Source organism: Ictidomys tridecemlineatus, chromosome 2, assembly GCF_052094955.1.
Source record: "Ictidomys tridecemlineatus isolate mIctTri1 chromosome 2, mIctTri1.hap1, whole genome shotgun sequence".
In the NCBI taxonomy this organism is placed as follows: Eukaryota; Metazoa; Chordata; class Mammalia; order Rodentia; family Sciuridae; genus Ictidomys; species Ictidomys tridecemlineatus.
Window position 1 is genome coordinate 205527980 of NC_135478.1, and position 18643 is coordinate 205546622.

General features: G+C 36.3%; 1 protein-coding gene across 18 annotated transcripts in view; it reads right to left on the bottom strand.

The window, feature by feature from the left end:
- Window positions 1–18643, bottom strand: part of Adam22 (ADAM metallopeptidase domain 22) — a 218676-nt gene that overhangs the window by 168387 nt on the left and 31646 nt on the right. For all 18 annotated transcript variants that reach the window (XM_078040466.1, XM_078040465.1, XM_078040475.1 and 15 more), the window contains exon 3: window positions 15534–15610. In XM_078040466.1, coding sequence (XP_077896592.1) covers window positions 15534–15610 — 77 coding nt within the window. The remainder of the gene's footprint in view (window positions 1–15533; window positions 15611–18643) is intronic.

Genomic DNA, 18643 nt, shown 5'->3' on the forward strand with positions numbered 1-18643 from the left:
TGGGGTGGGACCCAGATATTGGTTGTTTTCTAAACTCACAAGAGAGATCATTTTAATATGCAGCTATGGTTGAGATCACTGGGTTAGCAACTCAGCTAATGAGGAAGATACAATGAAAACTTTGTTTGGATAGGATGACTCATCCAGAAGAGTAAATGTCCTTGGAGGGGCAGGTTTGCAGCAAGTGTATGGCCAGTGAGAAGTGCCCTTCTGAATTTCAAAAAAAAAAAAAGAGACCTTCTGAACATTGCCCAGTAGCAACCAACAGTGTACGCGAGGGAGAACTGTAGCCATTCCATTTTAGCACTGTGATCCCCAAGATAATTTTTACAGAAGGAGGGATATATCAACATCTGTTATTTATCTCAAATCCTCTTGTATTCATATCCATGACCATGTGTTGCTAGTTATAAAAGGCCTTTAAAAAAATATTGCTGGAAGGGCTATTTCAAAGCCATTTCGCTACTATGGCTTTGAAGAATATCTACTCATGATGAACTTCAGGAAGTTTGTGTGTTTGCACATTTCAATACAAAGTACTAGACGGGCATGGTGGAACATGCCTTGGAGGCTGAGGGAGGAGCATCACAAGTTGGAGGCCAACCTAGGCAAGGTAGCAAGACCCTGTATCAAAATAAAACACTAATTAAAAAAAAAAAAACAGGACTGTAGATGTAGCTCATCAGTAAAGCATCCTTGGGTTCAATCACCAGTACTCTACATACATGCATACATACATACATGAAACATGGCAAAGTGAAAACTGGCACCTTCTGTCACCTATGTTGAGCTTTTGTCGTCTATTAGACTCTGAACTACAAGTTTTAGTAGTGGAATCAGGGTATGAACAGAGACAGAAAAAAGCACATTTGAAAAAAAAAAAAAGAGCTAATGAATAAAATTCATTAAAATAAGATTCACATAAAATTAGACCCAGAGAGGCAGAAAGCAATGAGGGAAGGTAACTTAAGTGACAACAATGATACCAGATGTCCACAGACAACCTGGCTTAAGAATGACAATCAACCAACCACTTTTACAACTGTGGAGGAGACTTCAATTAATACAAACTACAAAATCATTTCTGTAAAAAAAAAATAAGGGTTATTTTTAGTATGATATTTATATCAAAATATAGAAGATTTCATGGCTAACATTATTAATAATTTCATTAGGTGCTAATTAATAGTTTATGTTCTTTCCCTAAATATTATTGCTTGAGTGTCCAGGATCTCTCAGAGAAGTCTGGTGTCAATATGAGTTCATGAGCTCAAATCACCCTTTGAGGAAGACACAAACATGGGTGTATATGTGTATGTTTAACAGTGAAGTTGAAGAGCTATCATGGTGCTCAAAATCCTACCCTATCCTCCTACCTGTCCTAAAATACCCTGTTTTATAGTCAATCCTTGGAATTATCCCAAAGAGACAAGAATATCTCTAAAAAGTCACATACATGTACAAAGAAGGGGGCTAGAACCAGCCAGCACATCACAATGGATTAATTTATCAGAGAACAGGTGTTGCTAACCCAGTGATCTCAACCATGGCTGCATATTAAAATTATAACAAACCCAAGGTATCTGGGGATCACACTGCACTTCAGGGACAGAAAGAATTCACATAGCCAGTGTAGTGATGGAAGGGCTAACTGCAGACAAGAATGGCTTGAGGCATACTGACTTAACCACAGAAGGAAGCTATTAGATCGAGGTTTCCAGAGTTAAGTCAGTAGAAGGCTGGATTTCAGGGTGCCCAGAACTATTCTTGGCACCCTGAAATTCAATATTTCTAATCTGATTATTTACAGCAAAAGTTACTAAAATGAAAAAATGTTAAAAGCATGTTATTTAAGGATCTCAGTGGATATGAACAATAAGATATACATGGATGATCAATGATTAGAGAATTCAATTAAAAACCCAGTTTTACTGTCATATGACTCACTGTTCTTAATAACAGGAGCTCCTCTTAGATCAAGTGTAAAGGATGTATATTTAGTACACAGAGGGTTCTCATTTCAGCCAGTCTGTGGAATGAACTTAGCAGCAATATTACAGTAGTGCTCAAATCCATTAATTTTTTCAAGGTCACCTTTATCCAAAATTCTCTTTGTCAGACTTTGTTGGTTATCTCTCCAAAATCACCTCCATATTCTAGAGCTATAGAACTCTGACCGGTCAGCTAGCAGAAACTAATTGGACCAAGATGCTCTCTTCTGGTGGAGCTGGGTGAACTCACCCCAGCTTCAAGATGATCCCAGTTAGCAGCAACTAATCCTAAAGGCATCTTTTCCCTTTGCCAAAGGTTGAGCTATTGGTTTAGGGTGTTCAGAGTTAGGTCAGCAGAGGGCTGAATTTCCTCCTCCTCCTTCAGGAGGAGGATGATTGACTCAATTATGGCCAATAAGGTTTCAAAAGTTTTAATAAAAAGGTGTCTGGCTCCTACAAGTGAGACAGAGAAGGGGGAGGTGTCTTTTCATCTTTTCTGGACAGAAGACTGGCAAAGGAACATATTTGGAGTTACTCTTGGGGTCTAGATTCGCAGTTATGTGAGACAGGAATCTCATTTTGTTCAGGATTCTTTGAGTTAGACTTTTCTATTCCTTTCAGACCAAAACATTGTCAAAATGTGCTATAGGAAAACAAGTTCATAACACAAATAAGTAAAATCACTATTTATGGTAGATCTAAAAAGCAATACTACCTATGGAAATCTGGAATTAAATTGTGACTCAAAAAACACTAATCAAAGTAGGCTTATTAAATAGTTCAGACCTTACCAGGCATTTTTTTTAAAATGATTAATCAAACTTCTATACTGCTATCAAAGTTATCCTTCTGGAAATACTACTGATTCTAAAACTCACTTAAAAACACTGACAGTCTGCCATTACCAATGAAGTGAAGTCCTTAATAGGGCAATCAAGATCTCATTCTCACTTGAATAACAAGGCAGCTTTATCTCCCAGCCCTCCCCAGCTCCCTAAGCTTCATGCAACTCTGCCCCAGGGCAGTATCACCATATCATTGTTCTCTTTCCTCTGTTTAGAAAACCACTGCCCTAGTAAAATTTCACACAGCTTAAAACCTAGGAAAAAACAACTCCATTTTTGTGAAGTTTTATCTGAAGTCCTTTATTGGGCAAAACTGTTCATCCCTTCCCTAGGTCATATCATTAGAATTACAGCTTTTTATCATTTTGTACTTAGGTCACCAAACAACATGTTTCTTCACATGGTCAAGAGTAACTTTAGGGCTTACAGATCTCTGATCATATGTCATATGGTTGTGAGCGATAAGGACATTCAGTATTTCACTAGTGGGTTTCAAGAGTGTTTCAATCTTGGGGAATAGTAAGAACTTGTTCCTTAGAATTCTAATGTTTCTTTAAAATGTTGATCAGTACCTTGATCTCCACCTATGCTAACCACCATGGCATTCTAAAAGGAATTATATCTGAGATCAATTTAATTAATATGTGTAAGGCAATCTTCCCAAAAGTCAAAGAACTGAAATGCTTTTTTTAATGTTTCCTGTTGGTTCAATATTTGATTAACAATAAGAAATAGTAAAGGCTGTCATCTGGCCTTTCTCATGAAATAAGTAGAGAAGATAATGATATACAATTCAAACAGCAAAATGAAGACCATGATCAGCTTATAAACCAGTCACCGTAAGAAGCTAGAAGTCAATTATAAAATAAAAAGCCAACCTGGTTGTCCCCAAAACCAAGAAGTCTCTCTTGCTGTCTCAGAAAGCAAAGAAGCATTTAAGGATTAATGGGTCAAATCAAAATGGCACTGAAACCAAAGGCTCCCACTAGTCAACTTGGGGACAATTGAGCATCACAAAGAATAATCAATAACTTCATTTGAATGTAAATATTGCATAAAAATCTGCAACTCCATTCTACCTTTAAATTTTTAGGAGAGAGAAAGGTACCTTTCTGTTGAGTGATGAAAATATGGATGATAAAACTGTAAAGAAAAATCATTGAAATGATTATCACCGAAGTCAGGGTGGTTATTTCTTTTTAAAAAATATTTTTTAGATGTTGATGGACCTTTATTTTATTCATTTATTTATATGCAGTGCTGAGAATTGAACCCAGTGCCTCACACATGCTAGGCAAGTGCTCTACCACTGAGTCACAACCCATCCATCACTGTTTGTATCTCTACCCAGACCAGGCTGCCATGTACTTGAGGACAAAAAACCCCAAAATCTAACGGAGTGTCCAGCAAGTGGTGGGTGCTCCACAGAAACTCAGTGGATGAATTGGTGAGTGGTTGAGCACTTGCCTCGCATGTGTGAGGCACTGGGTTCAATCCTTAGCACCACATAAAATAAATAAATAAAACAAAGATTTTTTTTTTTAAAAAAAGAAGCCTAAAACAAATTCTCTTCCAATACATTCCAGTTTTAAGCCACACACGTTAAGCAGCAACCAGCCCAAATGCATTTAAACGGGAAATAGTTCACTTTTTAAAATTACTTATCATCTCTATTAAAAACAGTATCAAAGAAAACAAAATGTTATGAATTTTCTATCAACCAGCATATAGGAGGGTATTAATAGTACATGTGAATACAATAATAATAAACATGTACACAAATAGTTTAGTTTTTTTGCTTCTATTTCTAAAGATATTTCAGGATCTTAGTCTGTACTAGGGTCATCAGTAAGAACTCTGACTATAAAATGCTGAATGCTCTAAATATAAAATATATGAAAGATTGAACCAATTTGTACTGAACTCTGAACATATAAATTCTACTTTACACTTAATTCTTCATGATTAGGCATAAATCTTGACTTTAGACTCTGGCAAATAAAGCATATGCATACAATAGAACAAACAGTAGAATTAATTGTTCATTTGCAAATTTTTCTTCCCTTGAGCAGACAGAATAAACCAATTGTTTTAGGAACATATTCCATGTTTTTGTTTCTGTGACTACAGTTTCTCTTTTAGAAGAACAAAGTGGAGAAACTCTCTAGACCAGGACTAAAGAAAAGTGGCCGTATGTGCTTTTTTTTCCTTTCTAATTAGTTAATTAATTGATTTTAATTAGATATATATGACATCAGAATGCATTTTAATTCATTGTACACATTTGCAGCACAACTTTTTTTCCCCTCTGGTTGTATATGATGGACCATCACACCACATGTGCAGTCATACATGTACCTAGAGTAATGATGTCCACCTCATTCCTCCATCATCCCTGCCCCCATGCACCCTCCCCTCCCATATGTGCTTTTGAATTTAAGAGAGTCACCTGGTGCTTCTACCATTTCTGACCCCCTTAGAATCTAAGGCAGAGAAAAACACAAGAGCAAGACAAAGGATAAACTCGAGGCTTCCACAGGCCCCATTTCTCCAACTTCTCTGAGTTGGATAAACCTAAGTTAAGGTGAAATAATTATTGCAGCAAATTATCATAAGATTTTCTTAAAACAAAATATGAAAATATGACTTGTATCAAAGTGCAAATACCTTTTCATAAAATGTTAACTTAATATGTAACCTATCTTAAAACAAATTTCTTTCTCTTTTTCTTCTTTTTTTTTTTTTTCCCCAGTGCTGGGGATCAAACCCAGTAAACTTAGTGCATGTTCAGAAAGAGCTCTACTACTGAACCACACCTCCATATCAGGTTTTCAGTTTTTTATCCTTGAGTGCCAGGGATGTGGCCAGGCAAATAGGAGCACACTAACTGAATAGGCCCTACATGGGGTTGCTATACAGTGGTCCTCACAGAGGGACATCACAGTGCCTTTCTCTGCAAAATCCCATAGCTTTATAACAGTAACTTAGCTGAAGTTCCTCATAGCTACCATTCACACAACTGTGACCAAGCCACTAAGTTGCAATGGTGTGAGTGACCCCCTTCCTAACCTCAAAAACATGGCACCGTCTCTTGCTCCCTGTGGATTCTTATCCTACGTATTCCATGGCCATTTCCTAAGAGGAAATTCAAACTGACCTTTATTCTCTACCAGTTTCCAGAAGGAGTCTTGAGCCTTAGAAAAACTTTTATTTTAATAAGTAGGATATTGGGCCAGGGTTGTGTGGCTCAGAGGTAGAGTGCTCACCTAGCACGTGCGAGGCCCTGGGTTCGCTCCTCAGCACCACATAAAAATAAATAAATAAAATAAAGATACTGTGTCCAACTACAACTAAAAAATTAATATTAAAAAAATAACTAGGATATTAACCTTTGCTTCTTTGCAGTATATCTAGCATTAGTAGGCCCAAAACTGTTCAATTTTACACAAAATAAGAGTCAACTGAGAATAACATGGTCACACTCCATGCTTGAAAATGATGACAGTCAATGCTCATGGGACAAGGGTGTACAGTACAATCTGCCACACCAGCTCTCACTGGCTGAGAAGATGTGTCAACAAATGAAGTATAAGAGAATATACATATATACACAGTGTGTGGTAACAGATTGATATACCCATAATAAGGAAAATACTTCAGAGACAAAGAGCAACAAGTCAGCTCTGTGCAGATGGTATCACCTGGGATAAGCATGTACCTTATACCTCACTTTAATATAAAGATTTTACTAAAAAAACAAATATAGCTATTACAGAACACGTTTTCAATTGCCCAAATTAGATAGTTTACCTTGTAGAGCTATTAAAAGATACCCAATATTTTATTTTTATAAGATACTCAATATCTTTTTTTTTTTTTTTTTGTGGTGCCAGGGATTAAACTCAGGGCTTTGTGCATGGTAGGCAAGCACTCTACCAACTGAGCTATTTCCCCAGCCCCAAGATACCCAATATCTTAACAGCCATTGTCATAAACTTAAATAACATTAATATTTAGGGAATTCAATTCACTGTAGTTGGTTAAGTTCCCTTTTGTTGATCTATGTTGCTACCACCAGTAGACAATTGAGCAAGATTCAATCATTTGACACCTGAAAGGAAAATAGCAATTAACTGATGATATGATCTTTAATTTGTCTCCTAATTGTTATAAAAACTGAAAACAATTTCTATGTTAAGTATGTAAAAACAGCTAATTTCATTACAAGTTTCATTGATGCACCTAAAAATATTGACTATATCTAGAAAATTGTATTTTTGACTCATTTGATAAATTTGTAATAAAAATATACATCAATCTTTTCAAGCATAAAAATGGCTTTATTTGGTATTTTTCTTGGAAAACTAAGAACTATAAATAGTCTTGATTATATTAAATAATATCATAATTATTTTTCATTTACACTTTAAATAATATCCTTATAAGTGTGCTATAATCTCCAGATTCCCTTTAAAAAAAAAAAAAGAGCAAGTAGTGCTAAAGACATTGACAGGTCATATTAAATAATCAAATTAAAGATAGCATGTCTGGGGGCTGGGGTTGTGGCTCAGCGGTAGAGCGCTTGCCTAGCATGTGTGACGCTCTAGATTTGATTCTCAGCACCACATACAAATAAGTAAAAAAAATTCATCAGGCCTGGGGTTGTGGCTCAGCAGCAGAACACTCGCCTAGCACGTGCAAGGCCCTGGGTTTAATCCTCAGCACCACATAAAAATAAATAAGATAAAGATATTGTGTCCAACTACAACTAAAAAATAAATTTAAAAAATTCATCAACAACTAACAAAAAAAAATTTTTTTAAAAAGACAGCATGTTTGTATTAAAGCTATACTTTAAAAACCTAAAGCAGAACATTTAGCTAACCAATAACATAAGTACAGGGGTCTGACTCCACCCTGCTCAGCTCTTGTCTATCCTTATAAAAAGACTGACTCCAGCCTTGCACAATATCCTCCCACCCAGGAGTCCAGCCTTCTGAACCCTATAGAAGATTCTAGCCCATGGGGTCTGAAAACCTCTCAGATTCCTTCTAGACACTTCTTCAGAAACAATTTTCCAGGTCTTAGCTTTAGTAGTGGTCTTTGCCTTAGAAGACTCTTGAGCTGTCTGCCAGGCATTTCTAATGGACTTTCTAGTATCTTCCAATCCAGTTCCTCTTTGCTCTGGGCTCTGCAGCCAAAGGCATCCCAATAATAACCAAGGTAACCCTGAGCTGAGCTCAAAAGATTTCATGCCTCAAAATGGGATAGGGAGGAAGAGCATGAGAAGAAGACTTCCACTAAGTAGGGAAGAGAGGTGGGAGGGAGAAGGGGAGTTACACGGAAGATGGAAGGAGAACCTCATTGTTATACAGAATGCATATATGATGTTGTGAGGAGAAGAAGAAAAAAAGTGTGTCACATTAGATTGGATAGAGAGAAAGGATGGGAGAGGAGGGGAGGAGTAGGGAGGATAGGAAGGGCAGAAGAATAGAATAGACAATATGATTGATGTATGTACATTCCATGTATGTATTATATGCCAAAATACATTCTGCTGTCATGTATGACTAAAAAAAATAAAAATAAATCATGTGGCAAAAAAAAAAAAGATTTCCTGCCTATGAGAGGGAGTTATTAGACTTGCAGAAGCCCAGTTTTGGGATTCACAATTTATAACTACCACTGTTCAACCTAGAACAAGCACTCTACCAACCGAGCTAAATGAAACATGTTTTGTCTAAGGTCTAAGAAATGTGAGGTATACATAAAGTCTCTTAGGATATTCAGTCAATGGTAGAATCTTAACCCTTAAAAAGTTTCAAAAATCCAGTATCCATTTCAGAGCATAAGACCATAGCCAGGAGAATTATGGAACTCTTTCCATCCTTACAATGATTATAAAACTGAAAGCCTAAAGCCTTAATAACTATTTATACCTGACATAGCATTTATAGAAAAACAGCTATCAACACCATTGATGGTTTAAACTTGAATAAGCCATGCTTTGGAAAAGGGACTGTCAAGCTACAGGAGTCAGATCGTCCATCTTTGCTTTCTGAAAATAGATGTCCCCGTTGCTTTCACCCTGAGACAGTATGCAAAGTGCCTTGAATGAAGGAAAGAAAGGGCTTGCCCTTTTCTCTGCCTGCCTCTGATCAGAGCATCTGCTCTCCGGGTGATGACACTAACCCTCCACAAGAAGGCCCATAGATGTGTGTGAGTGTGTAGGTTCCGGAAGTAACCACTGTGACAGATGTTAGTAACCATCACTGGTGAAGAGCAGCTGTACCCAGAAGAGCAGCTATCATGTGGTCTCTGCAGGGTATCTGTCAGTGGCAGCAATATAAGGGCAAGATAAAAGGCTAGAGACCAAATCTCAGAAATACTTAAGGGAAACACTTGGGGATGAAAGTAATTTACTGTAGAAGGGCCAGAAGGGTCTTGTGCCATAATAATTTAGATAAAAACAGTAAGTTCGATTCCATTTTAAAGTTAACAACTGAGAAGGCCAGTGACATATAGGATATCCAACATGGCAAAGCAGAGTACTCTGCAGTTAAGAATAATTTTTAATAGTGGGGAACACTGATATAATAAATCACAATAACAGTTAAATAAGAAAATTCATAGGCTCAGTTTAATTGACTGAAAAGTCATTTAATAAAATCAAATAGTCATTCCTTTAAAACTTAATAAACAAGATGCAGGATGCTGCACTAACATAATAAAGACTAGCTCTCGCAAACCAGTAATCTACATTCTACCTAATGAATACTAGAGATATCTCTGTCTTCAAAAGAACCAGGACAAAATTACTATTATCACTGAATTACACAGTTTAAAAACTTTTAGAATAAACATTAAGGTGTAAAAATAGTAATAAAAAGTATCATTTTGAAAATTAAAAACCTCTCATGATTTGCCATTCACATTGTCAAACTATAATGTCATTGTCAAATCCAAGAGAAACAAAAGCCATTAGTAATATTTAGAACATTCAGTAAGTCAATGGCTTTCTTATATAACGCCAACAACTAATCACAAATATGATGGGAAAATGTCAGATGCATATAGAAACAAAAGCAAATACCAACTTCCAGGAAAATTTGCTTCATAAAATGTGTAAGCCTATAAAAACAAAAATATTAAGTTTTACTGAAAGATATAAAATACTTATATTTTTAAAAAACACACTACAGTCTTGGATAGAAAGAGTCAATAGTGTAAACAAATGCCCTCTTTTTCCCAAATTAAAAATAGATTTACAACAGTCCAAAAAATCCCAAAGGTGAAGTGATGAAAATTATTTTGAATTTGCATTTTAGAAAAGGAGAAAACACCTATGATAATTTTGTGAAAGACAACTAATGATGAGGGGCTGAGAGGTTGTCAATAGAGCAGACTAAAGAAAATACTAGAGGACGTGGCTTTCTGCTAAAGGACAGTATTCAGCTGCACTCAGCAAACGGGCCTTTTCAAAGTCGTGATCTTTTTCAGAAAGTTGTTCTTGTGTGAAGAAAAATGAACTTTCACTCAATCATCCCCTTGAATTAGTAATATTTATTTTTAATTATTAGTAATCAGAAAAAATGGAAAAATCCAACTCAACCAAGAATTTTTCTACACTGGGAAATACAGTGTGTATTTTCTCCACTAAAAGACACATGGAATTCTCAATAGTGCAGCAGGTTTAGCATCTTCCATTTCTTTCCAGTTCAATCTCTCACTGGACATTTTGAGTGGTTGTGATGAACCTATCGGATTCGAAGAGTCTCTTAATGATCTATCACAAAGTGAACTAATGAGAGCGCCACACTTGATGGTGGAATATAAACTTGGTGTACTGTTATACAATGTGCTATTCATGAAAACAGGCTACATTTTGTGTATAGTTGTGGGTTCTGTTGTTGCTGTTGTTGTGTTGTTGTTATAATTTGATGGACACAATATTAAAAGTACTGGTGCAGGAAAAATTTTGCCTAAATAGTATCAACAACCCCTTGAAATCATTTGAATCTTTGGTTTATGATCATGCTATAATCAAAAGCATTAAAGGGAAATGATGTTAAAACTCCAAATTAAAATAGCCCTCTATGTCTTTAAAAATTGTTGCTCATGAATATTATAAAATTGTCTATAGGTTCCAATTAAACCTATTTTCTAGGTATTCCATATATGTAATTTTTTAAAAAATCGGTATTTGATGGGGCTGGGGGTGTGGCTCAAGCGGTAGCGCGCTCGCCTGGCATGCGTGCGGCCCGGGTTCGATCCTCAGCACCACATACCAACAAAGATGTTGTGTCCGCCAAGAACTAAAAAATAAATATTAAAAATTCTCTCTCTCTCTCTCTCTCTCTCTCTCCTCTCTCACTCTCTCTTAAAAAAAATCGGTATTTGAATCTGAAAACTTCAGAGTTGCATCTTTCACTATAAACATCTGCTATTTAATTTGGTGATATTTCAAATTGAGAACATTATATTTAGATACTTAATCTTTTTTCAGTATAGTCAGTTAATACTTATGAGAACAGTATTTGTAGTATTGATGCCATTTTAGTATTATAGCAATTATTAGATTCTTTCATGTTGAAAAGTGTAAAAAAGAAAGAAAGTGAGGTTTTTTCCTACCAGCTATTAAAACACATGGCAAAGCAATGATTAAACAGTATAATACCAGGCTCCCAAATCAATGAATAGATCTTTAGAAGAGATTGCTTTGAAAATAACATTAAAATATAGAATAACCAAATCTGATGAATAAATGATCATAAGTCAGTCAGGGAAGGAGTGAATAATGCAACAGAGTGCGGAGAAATCAATAGCCCCTGCTTAGACTATCATCCAAAGTCTTTCTGTTGCTGAGCTATTTTGGCTTATCTACTTTTCCCACCTCATTTAATAACCCTCTTGGCTCACTCTGTGCCACCTTCCGGAAGCCATCTTTCTGTCTCTCAAACATGCTAAGCTTGTTCTTGCCTCAGGGCCTTGAGGACCACTTCCTCTGCCTGAAGGCCCATTATATTCAAAGGACACCTCCTTAGAGATGGCCTATCCCTGAGAATCATGCTGGAATAGCACCTCCCACACCAGGCACTCTATTAACAACACTGTCACTCTCAAAATTAACATGTTAATTGTCACTGACTCCAAATGCAAGCTCCCTAAGAATGGGGACCTTATTTCCTTGTTTCTGAGTGCTTAGTGTCTACAAGAGCTCTAGGCACTTAGTAGGTAGGGACATAAAAAAACGTGTATATGTGTGTACACATGTCTGCATGCATGCATAAGTGTAGATATATGTAGATACACATATGTGGATAACTGTGCATATATGTATATATATATGTATTTATGTATATTCAAAATGAAAATAAGGATAGCAAACTAGTCAACATGAATTTGTCTTAAATTTTGTATTAAATGTACATTTGAATAAATAAATATTCATCATAATGAATGTAGTGGAACAGCAAGATACTCTGTTATAGATTTATTAATAACAGTGAGAGATCTATTGTTATTCATCATCATCATGTAACATCATCATTTAATTATACTCTTATCCTCACCACTTATTTTTATCATCTTCATCAACCACACTGCAAATAGAGCATGGTTAAATAAAGGACACTCTTTCAGAGCTAGCTTTCAATTCCAATTGAATCTATACCCTTTTACCCACTTTGATTCCTGCTTTCCCTACAAATTCAAGGCCCCAGTGGAAAGCAGGCAGAGGTGACTAATCGGCAAATGATTCTCCTTATTGAAAGACCAGCCTGAACTTGCCCATTTTAACAGAACCTGGGAGCTCTTTGCCTGACCTTGTACCTGCTTTTCTCCCACCTCTTCCCACTGTTTCCATAATGCCTCCCATTCTGCCTGGTCACCCCATCTTCTATCATGTCTTACCCTAGTTGTTTTCCCATCCCCACTGTGAAATGAGGGGTGTTTTGGAGGGAGCCTGCTATAAGGATTATAGAGGGAGAGAAAAACTGTATTGTTGTGACTGAAATAAGAAAATGATTGGGTGAGAATCTGTAAGATACAGTTAAAATTTTGGAGTTGGATCATTCAAGATCTGAGAGCTGCACAACACAATCTTGTCTTTCAAAGAAAAACAGGCTATAAATGATGACCTCCTTCTTTATAATTTTCTTGTATATTTTGCATCATAAAACAACCAGCCAAAGTCCACAGGAAGGTGTGCATCTTTGTGGGGTGTGTCTCCCTGTGTTTTTTGTCAGGTCACTTTTATAAAAGGATTGACGGAAATTTTTTTTCAATATTCTTTCATTGTTTGGGGCAGTTTAATTATTCACCTTTGGAAAAACAGGAGAGAGATCTATAGGAAAAGACTTGGCCTGAATTTCTCAGGGTCTATAGTTAAATGTCTTTATGGAGTTCTTCTTTGTTCCCGCTGAGGAATGTTTCACAATAAAGCACAACACCCCTCGCAGACTTCTAGAAAGGTCCAGTGTAGCCTCAGGACTAGTTTGGCCAGGCCAGGTCAAGCCATATGTTTGGTTTTATTAATATATCTGTCCAAAGAGTGAAATTTCATTATTATGACCCGATAAAGAAAAATTCATCATTCTGACAAAACAAGAACCAGCTGTACATTTTGCTTTTTAACCTTTCACATTTTTTATCTTCCTCCTGTAGAGATTACAACCAAAAGTTGAACTCTGGTATAATCTGGTTGTAGATAATCTTGTTTATTAAACATTCTGAAGGCTTATCATATAATGATACTCTTCCTTCCATTCCACTCTAAAAATAAGTATTATTGGATCCATTCTGCAACTGAAATCCTGCTACACATAGACTTATTTAATTTTCCTCGAGATTAAAAAAAAAAAAAAATCTACTTGTCCCCCTGTGTTAGACTTGTTTCATAAGGAGGAAACAACAACAACAAAAAGCTTTTAAAGATAATATTCAGTTTTTACCTTCAAGCTCCTAACCAATAGAACCATAATAATGACAGACACTGAAACCATAAAATAAATAAATAAAAACCTGCCTACTCACCACTGTTTAGAACCCCAGCCAAGAAAAGCAACATACTGCATATTTCTCAGCCTAGGCAAACTTCATTTATGCCATTATTTTATCCTCTATACTCCTGGTAATTTCAAATTTGCATCGAAATAAGAAGAAAAATGTCCAGTGCAAATTCCTGCCAATATCTGGAAAAAAAATTCTTGCTTCACCCTCAGTATTCCAAGCTTCATGCTCTGATAAGTATGGCCATATGTGTTTCTCCTTGAGAACAGAGAGTTTTTGGACTCAGATTTCTCCAAGGAAGTGAGGCAGTTTGAGCAGACTGGACATGAATAAATATCACTCCCTTGAGTACAAAAAGTCAAAAGAGTTCCTTTGGGTCAGGAACCAGAAAACAGGGGACTATTTAATAATAATGAGTACAAAGGAGATATGGGATAGAGACACTGAAATGGAGCACCTTAGGAATCCAGCTTTTCAAATCTTATCTAGTAAGGTAGCCACTAGCCATACATAACTATTGAACATTTGAACTATGACAAGAACAAAATTTTTACTTTTTTTTTTTTTTTTTTAATTAAGATAGGTTCTTGCAAGGTTGTCCATTGGACTTCTGGGCTCAAGTAAACCTTCCCCCTGCCTTGGTCTCCTAAGTAGCTAGGACAACAGGCATGTGCCATTGTACCCAGCTATTTTTTTTTAATTTAAATTGATTAATTTAAATTTAAATGGTCACAAGTAGCTGGTATTTATTCAGAGAAGTTCAAGCTATGCTTCTTACATCATTTTAAAAATTTAACTGACAGTCTTCAGTATAGCTGGTTCCCCACTCTAGACTGCTTAGGTTCCAATTCGCACTCTTGGTCTACCTGTCTGATCTTCTGACCTCAAAACTGTCTTCCTGAGCTGTTGTATAGATGCTTTTAGTAAATCTGTGATCCATCGCTGCCCAGAAACTCAGGCCTGGAAGAACTCTGGTCTCTCCCCATTTGCTTTTAATAGGAAATTGAGTACATTTTTTAAAAATTAGTGAAAAAGATTAAATCTAGTGATCTATCAAAAGCCTCCTCCAAGTCTGGGGATGGAGCTCAGTGCTAGTGCACTTGCTTAACATGTACAAGTCCCTGGTTTGAATCCTCACTACTAGGGGGTAAAAAGTCATCTTCCAGTCTAAAATTCTAGGTAAACAACTGACTATTTCTAAAATCATACTGTAAATACAGAATATTTCTACTACTCTACGCCTCAACAAAACATGCCCCTGTATGAACGCATCAAATAGACACCAGGCATTATTTAGCATCACATATCATACAGCTGATTCTCTGAATCATTAGTCAAAAAGTATACTTTTATCTCTTCTGCTGTTATTCAGAAAGACATTTTAATGCCCAAAGTATTATTTTAATATCTGTCATTCATAGGAAACTCATATATATTTTCATATAATATTGAACTAACTCTTGTCTCCATTGTACATTCTGTTACAGCTATGCCATTTCAAGTGCATATCTATTTCTTATTATTGACCAGATTTTCTACTTTCTCGTCAATAGATAAAACAGTTTTAAATGCAGTACTAAATTGGTATAGATAACTAAAATGTAGTAAGAAAAAATTTCACAGAAAGATAGGAAATTAGATTCAATGTGTGTCTCACAAAAGAGAGGGCAGCTCAACAAACACTTACTGGTTTAACGTGACATCAAGAATGAATGACGTTCCAAAGGCATCAACCTGGAAGCTTGCCTGGTCAACATGAGTCAACTGCAATATCAAAAAGATAAAAGGCACTCATTAGCCACAGCATTCAGATGAGTAGTATTGCTTATGATTGTTCAAAAAGGTTTACAATATCACAAATGAGAGAGCCAGTTCAACATGGAGAGTAAAGGAAAGCATAATTTGCACCTTCTTAGAAGCCAAGTACTCACCAATATGAAGTGAACTACCAAACCAATCAAGGAAGCCAAGTGCCCTACTTTTCTGCTTTGTCTCAAGTGGTTAAACATTCCCTTTCTAAGAAGACTTTACTTCATTAATCTTATTCTATATGGAATGACTAGCTGCTCTAAAATTAAGCTTTTACATTCAAAAATGAAAACATGCTCAATTCAAGAGTGAAGTAATATAGTGAATATGATCTACAGACAAAGATACAACCTCTACAAACTTTTTATCATATCTCAAATGCATACTTTAAAAATAACACTTCTGGGCTGGAGTTGTGACTCAGTGGTAGAGCACTTGCCTAGCATGTGTGAGGCCCTGGGTTTGAGTCTCAGCACCACATATAGATAAAATAAAGGTCCATTTACAACTAAAATAAATATATATTTTTAAAAAATAAAATAAAATAAAAATAATACTTCATCTCAAATTCACCAAACCTAATTGCATAGAGGTTTCCACATCTTCCTAAGAAAAAATCTGAACCTCTGCACATCTAATGCAAATATCACTCATCAAAATTTTCTTGGATAAAAATAATCAGTTTTCTATGCCATCTTACAAACTCCCACAGAGAATCACATGGGCACTCTAAAAATATATAATGTCATCAATAACATAATAATAATATATTGAATGATCATGTGTATTCACTGAATATGTATTCAGTGAAATATGTAAATGAATAAGGAAAACTATCTTCTCTCCCCTAACTCCATCTCTGGATCAAATCCAGGGCCTCAGACATGATAGCAAATTCTCTACCACTTGAGAAACAACGCAAACCCTTTTTATTTGAGAAAGGGCCTCATCAAGTTGTCCAGACCTTAAACTTGCAATCTCCCAAGCAGGGATTATAGGGACCACTTCACCCTGCCAAAACTGTCTATTCTGTTTGACTCCCCAAATACTAATAGAAGCTATATCTAAACCTTAGGACTATAAACTACTGGAATTTTCATGTGTCTCTATAGCATCCAATTTTCTGAAATAAACATATATAACTCTTATAAAGAGAAAAACATAAAAATATTATTTTAGAAAGGAAAACTATCAATAACAACTGTATGTATATAGTATGTGAGGCTGCTCTTGAGAACTAGCACATCATGGAAGACACATCCTAGAATTCAGTGGGGCAAAAAGGGAACCTCAACCATCCCTAGGTTTTCCTTTGCAGTAAACTATGGGATTAGGTGAGCAGAGAGAGCTTACTTAACAATGATGAAGATTTTTTGGAAAGAAAGAATAATTCTTCTATTTCAAGCTTTTGGAAGAAACTGGGGTGGAAGAATGTTATACCTCAGTTTCTAACATATTCCCATTCTCATAAAACCCCAAAGAGCCTTCTGAATACCTCTTAGTCTCATTTGCCATTAACCTTAACTCCTCACTCTTCCCTCACTCTTCCTAACCAACACCAGGTTTTTCTTAACACAAAACTCTTCTCCCCTAATTTCAAAATCCTGCATAATTACCTCCCCAACTCACCCCAGGCATAATGGTCCAGAAGCTCCCAAGCACCCCCTTACACCCCATCTACACTGAGTTCTCTCTTCTGTAGGTCAAAAGCTATGCTTATTTCAACTTTTTCAATGGCTTTTGTTCGCTTTTTTTTTTTTTAGTTAGAAATATTTTAATTACAAGAAAATCAAAGGATTGAAATGCAGCAGGCATAAGGAACATATAAACCAAGAAGGTAATAGCTACCAGACTTCTGCCTCTAACTTTTTTTTACTGAGGACTTTTCTGAACCAAACCCTTCAACAAGGCAGATTCCCAGAATCGGTCCTACCCATTTTAGGACCTAGGTCAAGTTCCTCCTTCTAATATCTGCTGTAGCCACCATAACAAAATACTCCAGGCTGGATGGCTTACACTACAGAAATTTCCTTTTTCACAGCTGTGGAGGTTGGAAGTCCAAGATTAAGGTGTTGACAGATTTGGTTTCTCTTGAGGGCTCTTTCTTGGTTTGCACCTGGCTTTCTTCTCACTGTGTACTCACATGGCCTTTTCTATTGGACATACATATCTGATGTCACGTCCTCTTCTCATGAAGACATCAATCCTATGGGACTAGGGTCCCCAACTTTATGATCTCATTTAATCATAATCATCTCCTTTTAAAGGCCCTGTGTCCAAATACAATCACATTGGTGGTTACATCTTCAACACATGAATTTTGAGGGGACACAATTCAGTCTATAATACTTCTCTTCCATGGGCTGGGGCTGTAGTTCAGTGGTAGAGCACTTGCCTAGCAAGTGTGAGGCAATGGGTTTGATCCTTAGCACTACATAAAAAATAAATAAAATAAAGATATTGTGTCCATCACAACTAAAACTTATTTTATTAAAAATTTTATGTATTTATTTATTTATATTTTAGCTGTAGATAGACACAATATCTTTATTTTATTTATTTATTTTTATGTGGTGCTGAGGATCAAGCCCAGGGCCTCGCATGTGCTAGGCAAGTACTCTATCGCTAAGCCACAACCCCAGCCCCTAAAACTTATTTTTAAAAAATACTTCTCTTCTATGAAGTCTTTCCAACCTCTTTCCCCCTCCCCTCCTCCTCCTCCTCCTCCTCCTCCTCCTCTTCCTCCTCCTCCTCACTTCAGGTCAGGGTCACATCACAGCTTCATTACTGACCAGCATTAGGTACTTAAGAATTGTTTTATACATCACCTGGATGCATCAATGAAGATGGGCACAGCTATAAATTATCTGCATACCAAAATACTATCTTTCCATCAGGGTTGTTTTTAATGCCATGTCAATGGATGTTGTTCCTTCTGCCTAAAAGCCCTTTGGATCATGTTTTGGGAACAGCCTGAGGAAAGCTCTG